Below are 24513 nucleotides of genomic sequence, written 5' to 3'. Positions count from 1 at the left end.
CTCTTATTCAACATTATATGGAAGTTGAAGGCAGTGCAATAAAAAAAGAAAAGCTAGATATACAGATTGGAAAGGAAGAAATAAAACTCTCTCTGTTTGAAGATGACATGATTGTGTAGAAAATATCAAGAACTAATAAGTAGATTCAGCAAGGTCTCAGGATACAACACAAATATACAAATACCAATTGTATTTGTACATATTAACAAACACACAGACACTAACATTAAAAATACAATATCATTTATAACGATTCATAAAAATTAAGGCGGAAAATTGTGGCAGAGTAGGAGGACCCTAGGATCCTCTTGTCCCATGAATAGAACTATATAACTATCAATTCCTTCTACATACTCCAGAAATCAACTTGAAGAGAGGCAGAACAAACTCCACAACTAGAGGTAGAGAAGAGACCACATGGGATAAAGCAGGAAGTGCAGAGAACACCAATAAAAAATAAATTTATTATTTAAAAAAATAAAAAATAATTAAAAAAAACCAAAAAACAAATGGATAGCAATCTGAACAAACATTTCACTAAAGATGTGCAGAATTGAAATAAACTCATGAAAACATGTTCAACATCACTGGTCATTAGAGAAATGCAAATTAAAACCACAATGACATAACACTACACATCTACTAGAATGACTACAAAGATATAGACTGATAATTCCAAGTTTGTGAGAATGTGGAACACCTGAACTCTTATATAATGCTGGGAATGCAAAATGACAAAAGTATTTGGAAGACAATTTCTTATAAAGTTAGATGCTTTTCCTAAGATCAAACAATGTTCCTCCTAGTTATTTCCTCAAGAGAAATAGATACAAAGGCTTATGCAAATATGCACAAAATTATAATATCCAATGATTCTCAGCCTTATTTTTTAATAAGCTAAAAACTTAAAAGCTATTACTGTTGTAACAGCTAATGAATATTTGGCCAAATGTTCATTAATTAGTAAATGGATATACACATTTTTAGTATATCTAGGCAATGAAGTACCATTCTGTACTAAAAAGGAACCGACTACTGACATTTACAACAACATAAATGAATTTCAGTCACATTAATCATAGTGAAAAATGCCAAACACAAAACGCTAAATATCAAACGATTCTATTTGCACGACATTCTAAAAGGTGAAACTACAGTGGTAGAAAGCAGGTTAGAGGTCGCCAAGGGACTCACTGCAAAGTCATGAAGAAACTTTCTGAAGGATGAACATGTTCTATATGATCATTTTGGTGATGATCACATGACTATATACGTGTGACATTACTTACCAATTGTACACTCAAAGTTGGATTTTATATAAATTATACCTAAATAAAGGTGATAAAAACTTCCCATAATCCCCTCAATCTGGAGAAAAATTAACATTAATAATATGACATAACCTCTTTGTTTTCATTAGTATTTAATATACTTGAAGTCACTTTTTTTGTATACTTTATATCCTATATTCACCAATTTTTAAAATACAGTCTTCATGTTCTATTACCTGCTTTGAAAGACTAACTTTTAAAGGCAGCTTATAATTCCCTTAGTGATTCTTCTATTGTTGGATACTTATTTTGCCTATTATATATAACTAACACTAGGAAAACATATTTATGTATAAGGCTTTTATTCTGTAATTTAGATCTTTTCTAAAGCCCAATTCTGCATAATATTCTGACTGAACATTGTTATAGCCTTCTAAGTGGCCCAACTTCCATTCCCTGCTGCTGCTGCCAGAGTTACTTCCCAAGCACAATTGACGATGTCACTCCCCAGCTTATAACTTCAGCTGGCCTTCTGTTGTCTACAAGGTGAAGACATGGTTCCCTGTTGAAGCACAAGTATCTTATGATAAACAAGCCTCAATCCTCAATATACTCTCTGCTATGGGTTGAACTGTGTTTTCCCAAAGCCCCAAAGTCTGAATATGACCTTACTTGGAAATAAGGTAACTGCAGATTAACTAGTTAAGATGAGGATAGGCTCTTAATACAGTGTGATTAATCCAAAAGATGACCATGTGAAGCCACAGTGACAGGGGGAATGCAGGTGAAGATGGAGACAGAGATTGGAGTGATGCACCCACAGGCCAAGGAATGTCAAGGATTGCTGGCTGTCATAAGAATTTAGGGGAGAGACATGAACAGTTATCCCCTTTGAGTCCTCAAAAGGAACTGACCCTTTTCATACCCTGATTGTTGACTTCTAGTCTCCAGACAAGCAAGAGAATAAATTTCTGTTGTTTTAAGCCATCCGGTTTGGGGTCCTTTGTTACAGTTTCCTAGGAAACTAATACATACAAATATCCCTATCGCATTGAATGGACTCCCTTTTCAGAGACTTGCCCATGCTGTTCTCAGTTCAGAATGTTTTCCACACCTCCCTTCAACCCCACTCTTTGCTTGGCAAATTTAAGACACAGTTTCAGGATCCCCTTTTGAATGAAACCATCTTTGCTTTTCCTTTCTGCTTCAGGAAGTTGGCAGCGTGGATCACCATTTTTCTATTGTAAGTTGGACTTAATATACTATAGTATAATTACCAACTCACCCTTGACATGAGTTTTTTAAGAACAGAGATCACATCTTACTCATTTTTTTTAAGAACAGAGATCACATCTTACTCATTTTTGTATACCCACTGCCAACTGATAGTGAGAATACATGGTCTGCTGAGTCATGAAATCTTAACATATCCTACAAAAGGTACATGATACAGACTTTGGAATGACTTCAGTTAGGCAGACCAAATCTGGTTTAAAATCCAGGTTCCATCACTTAGCAATTGCTGGGTCATTGTGGGCAAATCACATAAGCTATCTGAACCTTGATATGTTCATCGATAAGATAGGGATTATATATTTCTTCCTGGTAGGTTATGAAAAATTGATGAGGTGCCATATGTAACTACACTTACACACTTAATAGGCATTTAGTAAATATACATCTTTTAAAAATAAATATTCACTATTTTTTTGTTTTTTTAATAATAAATTTATTTTTTATTGGTGTTCAATTTGCCAACATACAGAATAACACCCAGTGCTCATCCTGTCAAGTGCCCCCCTCAGTGCCCGTCACCCATTCACCCCCACCTCCCGCCCTCCTCCCTTTCCACCACCCCTAGTTCGTTTCCCAGAGTTAGGAGTCTTCATGTTCTGTCTATATTCACTATTTTTATTGGACATATACATACGACTATAAAGTCAGTGTACATATGTAGAAATAAAAAGCAAGTATTATAAAACTTATTTTCAAAACTGAGACATACTTCATTTACAAATTACTGACAGACCATATAAAGAATCTGAATTTCCATGAAAATAATCACAATCTTGTTATTTTGATTGGAGAACATGGACCTTGATTTATTTATTTACTGAGGGCAATTTAATTTTTGGCAATGAAAGTAAAAGGAAAAGAAAACAGAAAAAAGAGAAAAAAAAACCCAAAATGAAGAAAAGAGAAAAATAATCTGCTTCCTGACAAGTCTCTGCCAACATCTAGGTCCCTAATGACTCATTTTTTTTCCCCTAGGGAGAAAGCTAATTTAGGCCAAAATTGTTCAGTCTCTTCAATCTTTCTGAACAAAAATGAACAATGAGGAAAGAAAGAGCCACATTGTGGTTTAAGCCCAGAGCCCTCGGGTCACAGTGTACCTTGAGGGTCCCTGGGAGGTCCCTGCTATCACAAAGGTAGTGAGTTCTGTCAAGCTTTTAACCCCACACAAAGGCCCTTCCCAGCTGCTGAAGACTGGTTCCAAATGGAGCCCTGTTGTTTTTTCTGGTGAACACGCAAAGTAACAGAACAAACACATCAACCCCATCCTTCAGAGGTCTCATAAACCACTCACATCTGTTTTTAACATCTCTGTATCCAGCAATTTACCCAAAATAAAGTGCATTTGTTTTCTTAAATGTAACTTGTCAGTCATAAAAGATGAGCCTGAGACCTTAACCTGAGCTCTATTAGAATTGACACACTTTTATAGAGCATCACCATCACAAAACAGTATAAATGGGGCTGGGGACAAGTGTAACAGACCTTTTTGATCTCTGAAGCAGGGTTACAAACAGTATATGATCTAGCAATAGAATGTAGAAGCTAAGAGTGCCCAGTTTAACTCCTGGTTTTGCCACTTTCTAGCTACTACCCCAGCTTCCTCATCTATCACATGAGGATAATAACAGTACCTTCCTCAAATGATGCTATAAAAATTAACTGATTAGGATGGTGTCTAACACATAGTAAGCCCTCAATAAGTGTATTCTATTATTAAAGATATTATTGGCCATTCCAGATTCCTGCAAAAAGCACGGACCCATCTACAAAGAAACATGCGGGGTAAATCATTCTTTTTTTCAAACTGTCACATTTCTGGGACCCATACAAGATTTAAGCAGTAAGCTGTCAACTAAGACAAAGCAATTCAGAGGATGAATTATTCCAGGCTTGCCTTGCCTAGAGTGTCCCTAAAATGTTCCCTTCTGCCCAAAGGTTATTGCAATACATCTATCAGATTTTTGCTGGATACCCTCTAAGGCCCAAGGACTGTCACATTTCTAATCTACCCATTTGCAACTCAGAAGCTTCTCAGCTCCAAGTTCTGGGCAGCCACCACCAATCAACTGAGGTTGGCAAGGATAAAATATAACTATTTGTTATCACCAGCATAAGACATTAAAACCTGCAAAGATGGGATCCAATTCCCCTTATAATGGTGGTACTGGGTGAGGGGTAGGGAAGATGATGACCTATGCCTATAGACAAATGTCATTATATCAAAATTTCACTTCTCTAGAGTCTCAGAAGATAAACTGGGAGAAGAAAACATTATTACAGTCAAAATTGGTGAAGTACTAAGTAAATAAGGGAGTTTTGTGTATTAATTCTTCCAGTAAATTACTTTCTATTCCTAAGAATTAACTTATTACATAGCAGACTCATGGGCCAAAGCAGAGCTGCCCAACAGGTATGCTAGGGATGATTACAGGTGTACAAGAGGTAATATTCCTTTCATCTCTTGGGGCAGGTAAGCAAAGGTACTTAGGGCAGTATCGCGTATCTCAGTATGCTGTGCAAATATTGCCATTTCATATGTGTGTCATGACTGGAAAAAGCTTGGGAACCACTGGTTTAATAGATGAATCCATTTTCTACAGTATCCTCAATGGTAACTATGGCAAAGCTTAAGCACTGGGTGGCTTATTATATATACTTCCTATTATGGTTACCAATACAAATATATTCTAGAAAAACCCAATACACATTCTTGATCTGAGAGCTCAGTCCCATAACCAAAATTCTGTTCTGATTAGCTTCCTTTGTTTGCAAGGGATGGAGAGGCACATGCATTAAGGTGTAGCACAGATAATGAGGGCTCTTCACAAGTCCTATCAAGGAATCCCATGGGAATTAAAAGACAGCCTATTCAAGAGACAGGATACAGAAGCCAGCAGTTTGAGAGACTTCAGCCACAAGAGATTCTAAGTCCTTACCCTGATATCCTAATAACACAATTTGGCTACATTCTCTCTTTCTCTTTGGGAGGCTCTCTTGCATTTTCTCCCAGTTGGCTACCAGTGAGCTTATGGACTCTCTACTTTATATATTTTTCACTAATACTTTGCTTTTGCTTCTTTCTAGGTTCTGATTTCTCATAACTTCAACCTGCTCATAACTTCTTCTGATCCTTACTTTTACCTCATGGTCAATCTCAATTTCCTTCTTTCTCCCCCCTTTCTGTCCTCTCTGGATCTTACAGTGTCAATTCCTATTCCTGACTCTGTCTCCACATTTTTCAATCCACATTGAAATGTGGATTATTCTTGAGAATAAGCCCATGGGTGACCTTGCCAGTTCTTCTTTGGGCAGAACCGTAGTTTTTCCTCCAGGCTATGGTTTGACTAGGTTCTTGGGCATCATGCTCCTTCAACAGAGCTGTAGTGGGAGAAACAATTTTCCTTTGAAGATTTCTAGATAGGGAAAACAGTATATCTAGAACAAGCCTCTTCAGGAGAACAAGATTTTTATATTTTCCATTGTCAAGGAGACTATTTAAACACATTCATTTTCTTATTTTTTTTAAAAAAAACTTTTGATAATTTGCTTCTTTATCCCTTTTCTTTTTCCCATCCATCCATCCATCCATCCATCCATCCAAAAAATGAATCTCTCTGTCTTCAAAAGAAATGTATGGAATTTGGGATCCCTGGGTGACTCAACAGTTTAGCACCTGCTTTCGGCCCAGGGTGTGATCCTGGAGACCCGGGATGGAGTCCCATAGCAGGCTCCCTGCATGGAGCCTGCTTCTCCCTCTCTCTCTCTCTTCTCTTCTCTCCCTCCCTCCCTCCCTCCCTCCCCCCCCCCCCGTCTCTCATGAATAAATAAATAAAATCTTAAAAAAAAGAGAAACATATGAACTCTCCAATAATTATAATGATCCTTGAGGAACACAAATCTACTAGGGGAGATAAACTGTGTTTGCAAATCATTTTAAGTGTCTGAAGAATACCCAAAACCAAATGTTACGAAGTTCAAAGGACGAAGATGACAATTCATCTAGTCTCTGAAAGATGGAGAAGATCTGATGTTCATTCCAGACAGAAGGAACAACATGAGCCTAAGGCTTGAGTTAGCAGAGTTTTGTAATATCAAAACAGAGATTCTAGCAGAAATGCATAATAATTGTGAAAAATTAAATTAAAACCAAGTTGAAAAAATAGAGTGTAAAAAAAAATCTTTCATTACTGCTCACTTACTCTTTCCACAGGGAAATCCTCTCTTCAAAGGTAATAACCATAAACTGCTATAAATTTTCCCAGACTCCTTTCTATACTACTAAACCAAAACATTAAAATGATTTGATGAGAAAGATACTAAAACTCATTTTTCGAAGAAGTAGGTTAAGTACTTTCTTTGGGTTAAGAAATTCTTTAAGTGAATGTTCCATCACATTTTGTTATCATGGAGCTGTTGACTTAAACTGATGTAAAAGAACTCAATTCAGTTTTGTAAATAGCTCTCATTTTTAGGGGGTCATTTTAACCAGAACTGGAAGGAAGCCAGAGGTGAGTACTCATACATTAGGGGGATGAAAAGATTTCACTCACAACAGAAAGTCCCACATACTTCAATGAGTACTTAGATCTTCACCAGATTTTTTGATATACTATAAATTTTTTTTTGTCTCCAACAGAAGGCGAATTTTACTTTAATAATGGAATATTGACGAAATTGTCAAAGGCTTAAGAGAAATCAGATGTATTTCTCCTCTACAACAGTGCTTTTTAAATAAACTAAATGATTTTTTTTTTTTAGCCGCTCGAATCTAATAGAATGGCCGACTGAATTTACTTAAGCCTCTTTCTTTCACATTTACATGACAAAATCAAATTTCTGAAAGAACATGTTCTAGAGCATATGTGGGGAACTCAAGTTACATGGATGCAGGACACTTACCCCAAACTGCCATGAAAACAGCAAAGAATACAGTGGCTCCATTATCAAAGAGGTGGGTTACCTGGGAACATTATGAATCATAGTTAAACTAGTTTCTCATATACCAAGTTTCAATTCACAGTTTTTCAAAATAAAAATAAATGAATTTTGCGATGTTTCTTTGGGATATTTTCCTTTTGGATCATAATCAAGGAGGACGTTCCTCCAATTATGAAGTTGTTTGGGTATGTAAGGAGGATCTGTTCCCTTTACGTAGGTATCATCAAGTTGAACATAAATTTATCAACAGCCCCAATACTGCTAAGAATTTTCTTTGATGCCCCATAAAAACTATTATACATGGACATATGTATATTATATACTTTTACTTAAGACTAGGAAGGTATTATTGCTGCTTTAAAGGCTTCTGATTTCTATTTTTAATGCCTCATTTATTCACTTGGAAAACCTGGCTATCTTGTCTGTGTAGTTTTGAACAAACACTTTCTGGGCTACCCTCTGGATTTTAGTATTACAAAGAAGAGAGAGTAGACCATTAACAAAATCCACTTCCACCTTTATTAAAGCCTCAGGTAATCACTGTATTTACCTATTACATATAACACAAAGACAGCTAGCAAATACTTTATTGCCAGATAATATATTCTATCACAAACACCACAGCAGAAAGCTATTTGTCCTGCAAAACTGCCATGGTCATTTCTGCCTCCAGGATAAATCACACCGTGTCATGCCAAATTGAAATGATGACTGATACATTCATTTTTTTTAAATTTATTTTTTATTGGTGTTCAATTTACTAACATACAGAATAACCCCCAGTGCCCGTCACCCATTCACTCCCACCCCCCGCCCTCCTCCCCTTCTACCACCCCTAGTTCGTTTCCCAGAGTTAGCAGTCTTTACCTTCTGTCTCCCTTTCTGATATTTCCCACACATTTCTTCTCCCTTCCCTTATATTCCCTTTCACTATTATTTATATTCCCCAAATGAATGAGAACATATAATGTTTGTCCTTCTCCGACTGACTTACTTCACTCAGCATAATACCCTCCAGTTCCATCCACGTTGAAGCAAATGGTGGGTATTTGTCATTTCTAATAGCTGAGTAATATTCCATTGTATACATAAAAGATACATTCATAAAGCATAATCTTTTTTGGGTACTTTATAGCTCTCTATAAAATATACTTTACTGTCCCTTGGAGAATGTGCCAACTATAAACAGGTATTTTCCTTTTATATCAGAGTGTGAAGTATTTCAAAATTTTCCAAAAGTTCTTCTTTTTCTTTGAACATAGGAGAGATAAGCAGCATTAAAATACCTCATGTATACAAAAGGCAAAAGCCAATATTTCGTATGCTAGAGGGGAGTGTTAAATGGTATATTGCATATCATATAACACACTGAGCATTAAATCAAGCCTGAGATTTCCAGTGGTATGTGGCTGGTGTGCATTCTCTATTAGGGTATTTATAGGGTGTTGGTGGAAGTTGTAGCTTGTGCCATCAGATTAGATTCTGGAATCAGTTGTAGTGGTCATTGTTTTTGGCTGTTCACATTGTCTTTCTCCTTCCTCCTGGTAATAGATGCCTCTCATGTAGGTCCCTATGGGCATGTTGCTCAAAGAGAACCAATTAGAGTCCTTTCCTGGGACTGATAAACAAACATCTGGAGAGGGACATTTTTCTGCTGCAGTTACTTGGGAATATTTGAATCAGGAGGGGGGTGAGTTAGTAAGGATTTTTGGTTCCTACTAAAATGGTACGTTAAAATAGCCTGATGGCTCCCTTTGCCAAAATCAACCCTAGAGAAGCAGACAACAGATTCTGGGAACCAAAAAAACACAAAAACAAAGACCCTAAGGAACCCCAGGGGAGGTGGAAAGTTGCCTTGAACTGGTGTGTGTGTGTGTGTGTGTGTGTGTGTGTGTGTAGGAAGTGGTGGTATACAGGGAGAGTTAGTGGCAGTTCTCTAGCAGAGTGGAAGCTTATCATGGAACAAAACATAAGTTCTACTCTAGCCTCTCCCTCCATGGTCATTGGATATGTCTCCCATCAAATCAGCTGCAGCTGGTTCTTGGAGTAATATCAAGGATGCTCAGAGTTCTGACTGGCTGAGGAGAAAAGGAGATGCTCCCTGGCCAGCTGGCATTCTCTCCTCAGCCCAGGTCCTCTTAGACTCCAGGACTGGTAGATTGCAGTCAGGGGACAGTGGCTCCGCCCAATTCTGTTTTGTTCTAGGCAGATTTAAAAACGAAACTCTGACCAAAAAAGTCCTCTGGAAAAGTCAGCGCACAGTGGTGCCCGGGACAAACTGTCCTCTCCTTTCTGTAAATTCACCAGGACTGACAACTGAGTGCCTGGCCTCTGACCGTTACTCAAAAGTGGTTGACACCTCCAGGGGATAGGCATGCACAGGCCAACATAATGAAGTATTTGGGGAGGACAGCGGACTCCAAAGAATTCCAAACTAGGCAACATCAATGTTCTGAAACTGACATTCTGTAACAGCAGATCAAGCATTTTTAAAAAGCATACAAATTTGCTTAAGGAGATAAAGAAGACAGAAATCTCATATTGTGGCAATCGGTAGCCACCTTCCCTATCATGTGACAAGAACCTGTCTGCAGAAGGGTCATGCAGACAGAAAGCCAAAGAGCGACATCTTGGAGGACCAGTTTAGGCCTGGAGGCTCTTGTTCTCAGTGTGAGCTATTTTAGTATATTTTCCAGTGAAATGAGCCAATAAGTCCTTTCTGCTTAAGCCAATTTAAGTTGGCTTTCTGATCTTGCAAATGTAATGGCCGGAACTAAAGCATTCCTGACCAGCAGAACAGCCATTGATTAGAGTGATCTGGGCTCTGACTTGATCCAATATTCCTATGTATCCTCAGTCCTATGAAATTGGTTTGGCATTTCTAATAAATGCTTCTAAAGGAAACACTATAGACCTTCAATTCTTTCATTCTGAGACTTTTTCAGTTTTCATTTTACTAAATTTTTTAAGGCAAGACCAAATCTAAAATCAGGAATCCAAACTTCTTGTAGCCTCAGTATGGCACAATGATATGTTTTGCAGTCAGATAAATCAAGGCCTAGCTACTTACTACTGTGTGACCATGGATGACTAATTTTTACCTCTGAGTAAAATAAGAGTAATAACATCTATCTTGAAGTTGCTGTAAGAATTAGAAATAAAAATGTAGGTTGCCTAGATACTTTTATATCTACGGCCCAGCTATTATTATAATTAATACTGTTCTAGATCTTACGTTCAGTAGAATAACTGTTCAACTAGCTCCTATAAAATCGGAGCACTCTGAACTATCTATGATGAACCTTTCAGGGAATCATCACAGATCTCCTAAAAAGAAAACTTCACTCAAGTCCTATCTTTTCATGTAAAAAACAAATACCCTTAAACAACAATAACAATAAAAGACTGGCTTTCTGAGATTTCCCTCAAAGCAGAACTTTTACACCTGGGTCATTCAAGCTTAACTCATGATCTTTAAACAAAATTATATTACTGACCAAACTCTTGATTCTCATCAGATCTGTACTTCCTAAGCTCATTCTGTTAAATTTGTCCTCACTCACTCAGATCTGTATGTTCTCCAAAGGTAGGGAGAGTATTTTGTGTCTTTTTGGTCCCTTGCAAGCACTTATCTAAATCTTTCGAATATCACAGCTGGCTGCTGTGGTTTGGGTTCCACCCATATAGACTGGCCACTTGCAGTGCTATAGACATCATGGATGGGCGGCCTCCTGGGCTGTCTATCAAATGTTTTCTCATTTAAAACAAAACTCTGCTATGCCAATAGTATAATCAGATAGATCCAAACTGCAGGGATTGCAGACATTCAGTAAAGTCTGAAATGTATCTGAAATCTGAGCAAGTCAACATGTAGTAGTCTTGGAAAAGTCTTTAGCAGCCCATACTCAGCTATCGCTTTGTATTAGTGACACTGCCCATAAGTAAAAAATAAGGAATTCGATGAATGAGTCTAAAATTTTAATAAAGTAAGGCCTAACATGATAAAAACATGCAATAACATATAATAGATGTAATGATGCTATGTATTTGTTTTTTTTCAAAGGACTTTTCCATATATGTACTATCTTCTCTGGTCTTCATGACATGCCATGGGGCAGAGAAGGCAGGTATCATCATTGCCTGCATTTTAGAGATGAGAGAGCTCAGCCTCAAAGAGACTGTCTGTGCACACGGTCAAGGAGGCAAGTAGCTGAAGTAGTCTTGAATCTAATTTTTTTTTTTTTTTTTGACAACAACAATAATGAAGGAGGAAAGTCATGGCAGCTCTCATTGACTAAGAGCTTACCATCTGCCAAGCACTTTGCTCTGTACACATTTTATCTCACTTCTTATAACAATCATATGAAACAGGTATCACATTCTCCATCTTACAGATAAGAAAACTGCGGCTCAGAGGTAAATAACTTGTTCTGGGGCTGACAAGTGGTAAAGAGCAGAGTCAAGATCTGAGTCTTTCTCTGACTCTACCAACTGCACTCTTTGCAGTATGTACACTGTACCTTCCTGTGATGACAATCAGAGCTAATACATTTAAAGTACATATACAGTAAAAAAAAATATATATATATGTTTGAATTAGAACACCAAGTGATAGAGGTAACTTTCTCCTACAATATAAACTTGAGAATCAAAGACCAGAAATGACAAAAACAATACAGCTACCCTCTGTTCCTCATGAAAATACATGAAAAATTCAATCTACCCAGAATGCTGTAGATTTGAAATTACCTTGGCATAAACGCAGCTGTCTGACAGCCTCATGAATGGACAGTATTTATCACACACAGGACACATGATGATATCTGTAGCTTGGCAGACTTCTTTACTGGAAAACAGAACAGAAAGGACTGCTTTTTAATGATAGCAGAGCATGTTTCCCCCTCCAATTTCACCAGAATCCTTAACCACTAAATAATATCCAGTAGATTAGATTTTTGTCTTTAGAAGCTTCCTAGTCATATCTGTTATTAATGTAAACAAGTGCCTGCACATTTTAATAATTTGATAAACCTACTCATTTATGAGGCTGTTTCTTGGCTTTACATATTAATAAGTTAAACTCTGAAAATACAGGAATCAAAACACTGGATGTTTTGCCCTAAATTATACAAAAGTCATTCACAACATTGCACAGATTTGAAGCAATTTCATACTGAACTGTAGGAACAGTCAGGTACCTAAAAGTGCCTGCCTCAATCTCTATGTGCATGATAAGTGAAAAGTAATAATGGAGGGATAAATAAAAATATGATGCATTAGTTCTAGGGGAAAACTACATTCCTATTTAACAATTTTACCAGAAAGTAAAATATTTTTGCAGGTGGGAGAATCAATCAACCACTTTTACTTTTGCAATCACTTCTAAAAGGCACATTTATTATTTATGATCATTGTCCAGCCTGGCAATAAAATCTCTGTGACTGCCTTAAACTGTATCTGGTGAGAGAGCTGAGATAATAATCCTCAATAGTGAATCATTCTCAAGGCCCCAACAAGTTGGTATGATGTCTTTCTGGCTTAGGTTTAAAGGGTCCTTGTCAAACACAGAATTCATAAAAAGGACTGTCAACCCACCATTTTTGCAGGATTAGCAGAAAAAGGTAAAAAGTCAGAGAAAGAGAGCCACTTTTAGCCAGCGAAGGAAAGCCATTTTTCCATGGACACAGAGTGGCCTATAAGTCCATAAAGGTAAACTCTGCTTTCTTGGTAACTGAAGACAACAGCCACACTGGCAATGGATGGAAGATCTAGTGAATTGAACCTCCTGAATTCTTCCCAGGAGGGACTGAGAAGGAAGTGAGGAGGAAAAGTGGGCCCACATATGGGAAGATCCCCCAAAGCACCATCACCCATTTCTAAATAGAAGCAAAGGCAGGCTTACCCAGAGCTCCCCCTACCTGACTTGGCAGTGATCCAGAGTGATGACTCCATACAAAAAGACGAACAGTCCAATGAAGGCAGCTGGGAAGAGCATGCCAGTGTACCAGCCCAACCAGGCAAAATACAACCCAATCTTCTCTCCAAAGTACCGCCTGTTTAAGACATGAGAGCCTTGCATATCATAGTGAAGTGTTTAGAGTTTAGGCATTATAATACTTTGCTCAATCATTTTACTTTGTAGCAGCCTTGATGATAAATAATGCATCCAAGAGAAGAGAGCGCTTGACCAAATTAAGGTTGTGGGCTTAAATTTCTTCTTCTTTTATTATATATCAGAAACAGAATGAGCCCTTCCATAAAAGAACATGATTATACACAAGCTTGTTCTCAGAACACAGAATAAACCCATGCCCATTCAGGAAGATACAACACTTAATACAGAACCAGGAGAATTTGAAACATGAGAGACAACACATAATCTCATCTTTGCCGTTTTTGAGGGTATGCTTGTTTGTAGCACATGTATTGTGATTACACATATCTTTAAAAATAGGAAACAAAGTTATTGTGAAGAACTTTAAGCACCCTTTTCAAGATTTCATAGCTTTCTAAGATGTTTACAATGATATGATCACAAGATATTAGAAACTCTAATTATGGAGATTCAACATGAGTCGATACTGAGAGCAACTTTTCCTTTTAAGTGATGATTTTTCACGTTTCAACATCTACCTCAACAAATACTTCTCTGAGATTAACTAGTCTGCGTAGTCCCCTGCAGTCTGCAAAGTTTACAAATATCCAGGGAATTCCTTGAATTTCTTTTCCAAACACCATTAGTAATATAATTGACTTATGTTAGAATGTAACCCAAATTGCACTTTCTATGCCTCTCAAAAGCTTTATTTCATTAGTTGGAGGTTAATTCTTTTTAGTCTAATATAAGAATATTCTAATTATTTTTTTCATTCTCATTCTAAACACATGTTGTTTTGACCACCAGTTTCCAAATACTGGCTTCTGCTTTCCTCTTAGAATGTCCAGTAGTCCCTAAAAGCTCCTTAAAGATGGGGTAAAGATTATTTATTTACCCTATCTTTCACTGTGTCCCAGAAGAAATTTTCTACTCTTGGAAGACTTTTCCAACAGACATTCAAATATGCAGATACATTCTTTCATTCATTCCACATATAAAAGAACACCTTCCCTGTGGCAAATATTGTGCTAGGAGCTGAGGATACAATGATGAGCAAAATAAGGTTGGTCCCTGCTCTTGTGCAGCTCACAGGATGACAGAGGAGACAGATGTCAATCAATTAAAGAAATAAGTTTACAATTAGAATACTGGGAAAAGGGCTACAAAAGTAGAGGAATACAATTCCACAACGACATAAACCAAGACCATGTGACCACCCTAGTTAGGGAAGACTTCTCTGAGGAGGTGAGGAGGACCTGAGCCAAAGGCAGACACTCAACCACTGAGCCATCCAGGTACCCCCTAATCCTTGTCTTGGGAGAATGGGAAAATCCTAAGAGAGTTTTAACATTCAAGGGACATAATTAGATTTATATTCCAAAGAGATCACTCTGTCTGAGGGTAGAGAATAAACTGGAAGGGGCCAGGGTGGGAAAGAGGGAAACCAAGTATGGGACAACAGCTATAGTTCAGATTATTAGGTGAAGGACATAGTATGACAGAGGAGGTCCTGGGATGTGGCTAGAATTGAGAGACATGGGGGAAACAAAATCTATAGGACAAGAGCTATTTAAGAGATGAGATTCCCTAGATATCCACAACTTCATTCTACTCAAATATTGCTTATGCTTTTCATTTCCCTTCCTTTTAGCCAATACAAATCCTACTCTCTTCCAGGCTCAGCTCTACAGAGCTTTCTACAGAGGCACCAACCCATACCTATCCTTTCCATTTTTCCAAACTCTTATGAAATTTATCACCCTGGAGCACCTGGATTGCTCAGTCAGTTAGGCGTCTGCCTTTGGCTTGGGTTGTGATCCCAGGGACCTGGGATGGAGCCTCACATCGGGCTCCCTGCTCAGTGGGGAGTCTGCCTCTCTCTCTCTCCATCTCTCTCTGTTCCTCCCCCTACTCATGCTCTCTCTCAAGTAAATAAATAAAATCTTAAAAAAAATCATCTCTGGAAGGTATCATTGGTTGCCTGATCCAACCCCCAATCTCCATTAACAAAACAACTTATCACCTCCATCACACATTTTACCTAATTGTGCATAGTCTTGTATTGTTTTCTATTTGTTTCAAATATGCAGAAACTGTTTTCCTGAAGAAAACTGAGTTTCTCAGAGACTATTGTCTTTGGCAATAGTATTTAGCATCATACTAGAAACACAATGGGCAGTTAATACTCATTGACAAACTGCAAAGTCTTAAAATACTGTCAGGGAGGGCAGATATTTTGTTGCAGTAATTCTCTAATTTTTAATCAGTGTAATCCTGCAATATTGGGACCGAGGCTGGGAAGACCCCTGTGTTAGCATGTATGGAGACTCATCAAAAGAAAATGATCTTATCTCAGAAAATATTTTCCACTCACCCTGATCATCTGGATCATTTGTTACTAACACAAAAAGCAGTACACATTTCGTCAATGACCTTGAGTAACAACAGGAGTAAATGCTTAGTAACAATGACTCTGGCAGGAAGAATGATGGCCCGGGGAGACAAAATGTAAAGTGAGATGTCTTACTACTTCATTTTCCTCTGGGCTCATTTTTAAAAAGATTTTATTTATTCGAGAGAAAGAGCAAGAGAGAGAGAGAATGCATGAGGGAGGGGTTGGGGCAGAGGGAGAAGGACAAACAGACTCCCTGCTGAGCAGGGAGCCCATGGTGGGGCTTGATCCCAGTACCCTGATATCATGACCTGAGCTGAAGGTAGATGGCTAACCAACCAAGCCACCCAGGCGCCCCAGTTCTGGGTTCATCTTTTAAGGGCACTAGTGAAAGTAAAACAAATCCAGCTAGTCTAGAAAATGAGACATGATTTTCTTTCATATAAGGAATCCACAAAGTGTGGATTATTGCTACCCAATCTTAATGATCAGTCTCTAAATAATAAGACATCAGAGTATAAGGCTGCCATAGCAGAAAGTTGGACATAAATAGTTGAATAAAAAATATACTTCCACTGTACAATTATCAGAGGTTAAAAGCTGATAGGCTAATTTGACTTGCAGAATTAAAACAATCTTGAAAGGTTGTTAGTGGAAAATTACAATAAGCCTGTAATGTATTAGAATGACAGAACTCCATTTTTCCTACTTACACAGATAGTAACAGATATTCCATTTGTCACTAATATATGCAAGCACATCATCTTTCTGCAATTACCGATAGTTTGTCAATAAGGGTCATAGATGACCCGCTCCTTATAAAGTCCTGTTGGGGGGGGGGGGCTGAGCTGACCTCACAGGCTCCTTCCTAAGGCCTTTTTGGAGGAAGCCCCATCCTCATCAGAGTGAGGTCTAGTTTCCTAAGAATGACCCATGTCTTCTGATGAGTTGCCTTCTTGAGATGAAGCCAGATTTGAGTAAGAGCTGTGTAACTCCGAGTTTCATCTTGTCCCAGCCGACAGTCTGCCCTAATTGTTCTGTGCAAGTTTAATGTTTGCAGCTGGTTAAGAACTCACCTTACAAGATCCAAAGGCTGGTATTTATACCACACGCCCCAGGAAGCCCAGCACTCATAGAGCAGATGTCGGTGGTTTTCCGCTCCATGAGTTCTAATGGAGTTTTTACTTCTGTAACTTCCCTGGGATAAAAACACAACTGCCAGTGAGGTTATACCCAAAAAAAGCCATAAAGAAAAGCTGATAGTAATACTAGTCTCTTACGGCAGAAGTAACAATAGGGGTAATTTAAAGAAGAAATGGATCCACACTACTGAAAGGAAAGCGGTTATCGTGGACACAATCTTGGTGATGCTCCCATGATTGTAAAAAGAACATGCTTGCTAGGAATCAGGCAGGTTTGAATGGATTCAAATTCAGCTCTGCTACTTTTTATGTAGAAGGTCTTAAACTCTCTGAGCCTCAGATTCTTGGTTCATAATGGAACTAATACTATGTGCCTTATTAGGTTTCTTTCATGGTTTAAGTGAATAGAGTGTCTTGCCTAAAGGTCATGCCCAAGACATAGCTCTCTTTTCCGTTTGTCTCAAGACAGAGTACTTGGTAAATAGCCATAGCTGTACACTTGCCTTCTCTACACAAAGCCCCTAAAATATAAAAGCTGGATGTAACCTCAAAGTTACAATTCAAATCCAATTCAACCATCTCAGGGAACAAATGAGGAGACCAAGGGCCAGACAAGCAGAGGTTTTTTTTCCTGAGTTCAAGTTAGTGGCAATGCTAGTTTCACAAACAGAAAAAGTACTCTCTAGAAGTGGACTAATTTTTAACATTAACCTGAGAAGTTCTTTCTTAGTGGAAGGTGAACAAGGCTGAGCAACTAACTCAGGTTCTAGTTTCAGCTCAAACAACAACTCACACAGGAACTAAACGGGGCTAACCTTTCTCTAAATCACTGGTTAAATTTTTAACATGAAACAAGGGGAACAGTATCTGCCCTTCTTGCTTTTATGCCTCTGAAGGTTATTATGATGTTAAATAATATAATTAAGTTAAACTGAGAGGAAAGAGTCAATAGACGGATTTTGTTACTGTTGCTGCTGTTACTAATTTGGAAGGTTTCTTCTTAGAGAACACGGGGCTTTGTTGAGATATGAAAGCCAAAGAGAAGAGGCCTTGAGCTACTCTGTGGGGTTTTAGAGCTGCATCTTCTCAGACATCCTCCTACCTGCCAACTTCTCACCAAACAGATACTTCTGCTTACCTACCATTGCTCAGACACCGCCCTCACCAAGGGGAAGGGCTGGGCTGTGGGAGGATGCAGTTGTCACTGAAACATTTTTTTGAGAATGCCAGCTAATAACTACAGGAAGCCACATGATGTTTTTTGGGGGGGAGCAGAGTGATCTGTCTTTAGAGTTCAAAAATAACCTATGTGTGGCTTTAGAAAAACTTTGGGTCAAAATGTTTGCTTTTGTCATATGAAAAGGATCATTCCAAAAATGCTTCAGGGGAGTCTGTGAATAGCGTCTTGGGCCAAAGCTTCTAGTTTTCTTACTGAATAAGATTTGTAAAATTCTACATTACCTTTGTATCCTTGTGGTGTTTAAAACAACAGAAACAGCACTGTAAGCAACCCCCCCCCCCCAAAAAAAATAAAGGTATGCTTTGGAAAGAGTTGCCATTTGGGAACTGCTGGAGCTGTTCTCCAAGGTTTATTGGCAAACTGTTCACATTTTTTTTTTCTGACAGAAGACTTTTGGAACTCACTCCTAGGAGTTCCAGCCTAGCTATTTGTGGGATCCTACAGTGCATGGGCTACGAGAGTCATTGTTGTGCTCTATGCATCACACAGTAACTGATACAAAGTAGAGGCTCAATACCAAATACCATGAAGATGACAACGATCTTTCACCAATCATGAGGACTATGTCCCTTAAAATCTATGTGTAAAAGAGAATTCTGAGTTAAATAACCCAAGATTGAATGCGGACAACAGAGTTAAGGGTAATCACAGGTACATTTACTAAAGTCCTCATATAAGACAAAAATCATGTAGCAAATAAAAAGAATAACAAAATTTACATATCTTAAATGAGCAATAATAGGCAAAATACTCTTCATTTCCATTCATCACCCTTTGGGTACCAGAGACTTTTCAAGATGGCTCCTTCCTACTCTAAGGAATCACCATAGATTTCTTTGTTGCAGAGACTATGTATTTCAGGAACATTTTCCTCATGGGTCTGGTACCTCATGCAAATTTTCAATGCTTCTTTAATTTTATGACTTTGAGTCCCCTCAGCAATTCCTCTGGATTTGTGCTCATTGACTCTTGATTAAGTATTCTTACAATTACATAAAACAGATATATAGAAATAAATCTATGCTGGAGGAGTGATGTCACAATGCAAATAGGCCCTCCCTAATTATCTATTGAACAAATTAAATTCATTCCAAACAAATGTCATATCAGCAAACTCAACTGATGACTATTCCCAGAGCTGATTTAATAACAAGAAATTGACAGAGGAGGAGGAAAAGCAGGACAATACCTCATGCAGAGGAAATGCAGCTTCATAGGAGCCATTGGTAAGCAAACGATTCAGACCTAAAACAACAAACAAAGAAATTCAGTTTGAATTAATATTGAGTCTGACTCCTCATTCAAGATGAACGTAAGGGTGGTACTTTTTAGAGAAAACAATCTAGGCTTCCAAAAGTGATTCAAACCCAGCTGGGGACCCCAACAGTTTAGAAAGTTTCCTAGCTATCTGCTAGGAAATTGGACTCAAGCACTGGGAAATTAGATTTTCAAATAGAAACAAAACAGTGAAGCATACCTAGTATAGTGCCTGGCACAGAGATGGGAATATACTGAGAAAAGTAGATGAATCTATCATATAAAAAAAAGTTATTTTCTACCAAGAGCTCTTTTTATAATTTTCATCCAGAAGCTTCAATGTGGATAAATCTAACCCTTCTGCATTGGACTAGTGGTATGATTTTGAAAAAGTCACCTTGTCCTCAGACCTCAATTATCTCATACATAAAATGGGGAAGAGGTGTTGGATATGTGGAATTTTTTTTTTAGAGACATCATGTATCACAAGGGAGGGAAGGGCAGAGGGAGACACAGAGAGAGAATCTTAAGCAGGCTCCATGTTGGGCGTGGAGCCTGATGCAGGGCTCAACCTCACGACCTGACTGAGGTTAGGACCTGAGCTGAAATCAAGAGTTGGATATTTAACCAACTGAGCCAATTTGTGCCCTGGATATGTGGATTATTTTAAAAAGAGCTTTATTGAGGCCTAACTGATATACCATAAATGGCACAGATTTAAAGCACAGAATTCGGGAAGATCTGACTTCTATATGCACACCTGAAACCATCAGCACATCAAGATAGTGGACATATTCATACCCCAAAGTTTTATCATGCCACTTTGTAACTGCATTCCTCTCTACACCATCTCCAAGGCAGACACTGATTTGCATTGTCATTATCAGTTTGCATTTTCTAGAGTTTTATATAAATGGTATTATAGAGCATTACTCTTTTTTATCTGAATTCTTTCACTCGGGATAATTATTTTGAGATTTATCCATGTTGTAACTCTTTTTTTTTTATTGCTTGGCATTCCATCATATGGATATATAACTATTTATCTATTCCCCTTGATGTTTGTTTCCTGTCTTGAGCTATTACAAATAATGCCACTGTGAGCATTCATTTAGAAGTCTTTGTATGGATATCTGCTTTTATCTCTTTTGGGAAAATACTGAGAAGTGGAATAACTAGATCATATGGTGGATATATATTTAACATTATTTGCCATCTGCATATCTTCTCTTGTGAAATATCTGTTCAAATCTTATGCCATTAATTTTATTATTGTGTTATGATTTTAATATATTCTACATATTTTTCATTAGACATATGCTTTGATATTTTTTTCTCATAGGATGTGGATTCTCTTTTCATTCTCTTAAAAATATACTTCAGAGAGTAAAAGCCTTAATTTTGATGAAGCCCAATTTATCCTTTTTTTTTTTTTTTTTTTTTTACAAACAGTATTTAAGAAATTCCCAACTAACCCTAAGGCCACAAAGATTTTCTCCTGGAGTTTTTATAATTTTAGGTTTTATATTTAGATCTATGATCCATTTGGATTGATTTTTATATATGGGTTCATTTTTTTTTTTTTTTGCATCTGGGTATGAATTGTTTCAGCACCATTTGTTGAAAAGAGAATCCTTTATACACTGAATTATCTGAGTCTTTGTCAAGAATCAATTGTCCACATATGTATGGCTCTACTTCTGGACTCTATTCTGTTCCACAGATCTATTTGTCTATCTTTACATCAATACTACACTCTTTTGATTACTATAGGTTTATAATAATTCTTGAAATCAAGTAGGGTTAGTCTTCCATTTGTGTTCTTTTTTTTTTTTTTCAAAGCTACTTTGGTTATTCTAGGTTATGTAATTTTATTCAGCTTGTCAATTTCCATAGACACATACACATGCACAAGATTGGGATTTTGTTTTTTTCTTTTTTAAAGATTTTATTTATTCATGAGAGACACAGAGAGTAGAGAGAGAGGCAGAGACATAAGCAGAGGGAGAAGCAGGCTCCATACAGGGAGCCTGATGTGGGACTCCATCCCGGGTCTCCAGGATCAGGCCTGGGCTGAAGTTGGCGCTAAACCGCTGAGCCACCCAGGCTGCCCCAACCTTGGGATTTTGACTGAGATTGCACTGAATCTACAGTTATTAAACTGGACAGAATTGACAATGTTGAGTCTTCTGATCCATGATCAGGGTATATTTATTTAAGTCTTAAATTTTTCTCACCAATGTTCTATAGTTTTCAGTGTATATACCTTACATATCTTTTTTTTTTTTTAAAGATTTATTTATTTGAGAGAGATGAGGAGAGGCAGAGGGAGAAAGGAGAGAGTCTCAAGCAACCACACTGAGCATGGAGCCCAACGCAGGCCTCCATCTCACGACCCCAAGGACTATGACCTGAGTTGTAATCAAGAGTCGGATACTTAGCAGATTGTGCCACCCAGGCACCCCTTAACATATCTCCTGTCAGATAAGTATTTCATATTTTTTGATATTATTATAAATGGTATGGTCTTTAAATTTTTAATTCCTTAGTTGCTGGTTTATAGAAATACAACTGAGTTTTGTGTATCAGTTTTGTTTCTTGCAACATAGCTATACTCACCCTACTAGTGTTTTTGTAGATCCTGTTGGAACTTCTATACACATGGTTATGTCATCTGAGAATAAAGACAGTTTTATTTCTTTTTCAATTTGGATGCCTATTATTCTTTTTCTTGTCTTTCTTTTTACTACACTGGCTAGTAAAATGATGAATATGAGAGCAGACATACTTGTCCTGCTCCTTATCTTGAGGAAAAAAAGCATTTAGTTTTTAACATTAAGTATAATGTTAACTATAAGCATTTTATAGATGTACTTTATTGAGGTTGAGGAAATTCCTTTCTATTCATAGCTTGCTGAGTTTTTATCAGGAATGAATGTAGGATTTTGTCAAATACTTTTTCTGTGCCTCTGGAGATGACCATATTGTTTTCCTCTTTTATTTTGCCAAAGTATTAAACTATGTTGATTAATTTTAATAAACTCTACGCCAACTTACAGATCTGCATAAACCCTACTTGGTCATGATGGATTATATTTTTTATATATTGTTGAGTTTTATTTTAAACTTTGTTTATAATGTTTGCCTCTATTTTCATGAAGGATGTTTATTTGTAGTTTTCTAGTATAGTCTTTGCCTGGTTTGGGTACCTGGGTAATACTGCCCTATTCTCCATATTTCAATTTTGTGAAAGAGTTTAAAATTGGTATTATTTCTTTCTTGAATGTCTGATAGAATTCACCAGATAATCTGGGCAGGTAGGGGTATTTTTTGTGAGAAGATTTTCTTTCTTTCTTTCTTTCTTTCTTTCTTTCTTTCTTTCTTTCTTTCTCTCTCTCTCTCTCTCTTTCTTTCTCTCTTTCTTTCTTTCTTTCTTTCTTTCTTTCTTTCTTTCTTCTTTCTTTCTCTCTCTCTCTCTCTCTCTTTCTTTCTTTCTTTTTTTTAAAGATTTTATTTATTTATTCATGAGAGACACAGAGAGAGAGAGAGGCAGAGACACAGGCAGAGGTAGGAGCAGGCTCCATATGCAGGGAGCCCGATGTGGGACTTGATCCTGTGACTTCAGGATCATGCCCTGGGCCAAAGGCAGGTGCTAAACCGCTGAGTCACCCAGGGATCCCTGTGAGAAGACTTTCAAGTACAAATTCAATTTCTTTAACATATATGGAGCTAATTAGGTTATTTCTTTTTTTAAATGCTTATATACATAAGTTCATTTTTTTCAAGTTCTTATTTAAACCCAAGTTAGTTAACATACAGTGTTATATTAGTGTCAGGTCTACGATATAGTGATTCAACACTTCCATACACCACCCAGCGCTCATCATGGTGCACTCCTTAATCCCCATCACCTATTTAACTCATACCCCCACCCACCTCCTTTCTGGTAGCCATTAGCTTATTCTATAGTGAAAAGTCTGTTTTTTGATTTAATCTCTCTTTTTGTCCCTTTGTGCATTTGTTTTGTTTCTTAAATTCCACATATGAGTGAAATCATATATTGTCTTTCCCTGACTTATTTTGCTTAATATAATACTCTCTAGCTCCACTCATGTCATTGCAAATGACAAGACTACCCCTGCTTGTGCTCTCTCTGTCAAACAAATAAATAAAAGTGTTAAAAACATAAACTAAAAAGCTGTAGTAATCAAAACAGTATAGTACTGGCACAAAAATAGACACATATATTAACAGAACAAAATAAAAAACCCAGAAATGAACCCACAATTATATAGTCAATTAATCTTCAACAAAGCAGGAAAGAATATCAAATGGGAAAAAGTCACTTCAACAAATGGTATTGGGAAAACTGGACAGCAACATGCAAAAGAATGAAACTGGATCATTTTCTTACACTATACAAAAATAAATTCAAGATGGATTAAAGACCTAAATGTGAGACCCGAGACCATAAAAATTATAAAAAAGAACACAGTAACTTCTTTTACATCAGGTATGTCTCCTGAGGCAACGGAAACAAAAACAAATACAAACTATTAGGACTTCCTCAAAATAAAAAGCTTAAGCACAGAAGGAAACAATCAACAAAACTAAAAGGCAACTTATGGAATGGGAGAAGATATTTGCAAATGACCTATCAGCTAAAGGGCTAATATCCAAAATATATAAAAAATACAACTCAACACCCAAAAAACAAATAACCTAATTAAAAATGGGCAGGAGATATGAATAGACATTTTTGGAAAGACATACAGATGGCCAATAGAACATGACAAGATTCTCATCATTATTTACCAGGAAAATGCAAATAAAAACTACAATAAGATATTACCTCACACCAATCAGAATGGCTTAAATCA

The 24513-nt window shown here is 37.3% G+C and overlaps 1 protein-coding gene across 12 annotated transcripts in view; it reads right to left on the bottom strand.

Annotated features, from left to right (window-relative positions):
• The window catches only part of ANO4 (anoctamin 4), a 404339-nt gene that overhangs the window by 75882 nt on the left and 303944 nt on the right, over positions 1 to 24513 (bottom strand). For all 12 annotated transcript variants that reach the window (XR_007402264.1, XM_035699361.2, XM_035699362.2 and 9 more), the window contains 5 exons: positions 19566 to 19621; positions 17071 to 17192; positions 13424 to 13558; positions 12255 to 12351; positions 7467 to 7527 (listed from right to left, as the gene is read on the bottom strand). Coding sequence is in view for 11 of the 12 variants with exons in the window: in XM_035699361.2 (XP_035555254.1) it covers positions 7467 to 7527; positions 12255 to 12351; positions 13424 to 13558; positions 17071 to 17192; positions 19566 to 19621 (471 nt within the window). In the remaining variant the exon portion in view is untranslated. The remainder of the gene's footprint in view (positions 1 to 7466; positions 7528 to 12254; positions 12352 to 13423; positions 13559 to 17070; positions 17193 to 19565; positions 19622 to 24513) is intronic.

Source organism: Canis lupus, chromosome 15, assembly GCF_003254725.2.
Source record: "Canis lupus dingo isolate Sandy chromosome 15, ASM325472v2, whole genome shotgun sequence".
NCBI lineage: Eukaryota > Metazoa > Chordata > Mammalia > Carnivora > Canidae > Canis > Canis lupus.
The sequence above is the reverse complement of the archived record's forward strand: the minus strand, read 5'-3'. Positions and strand labels throughout refer to the sequence as shown.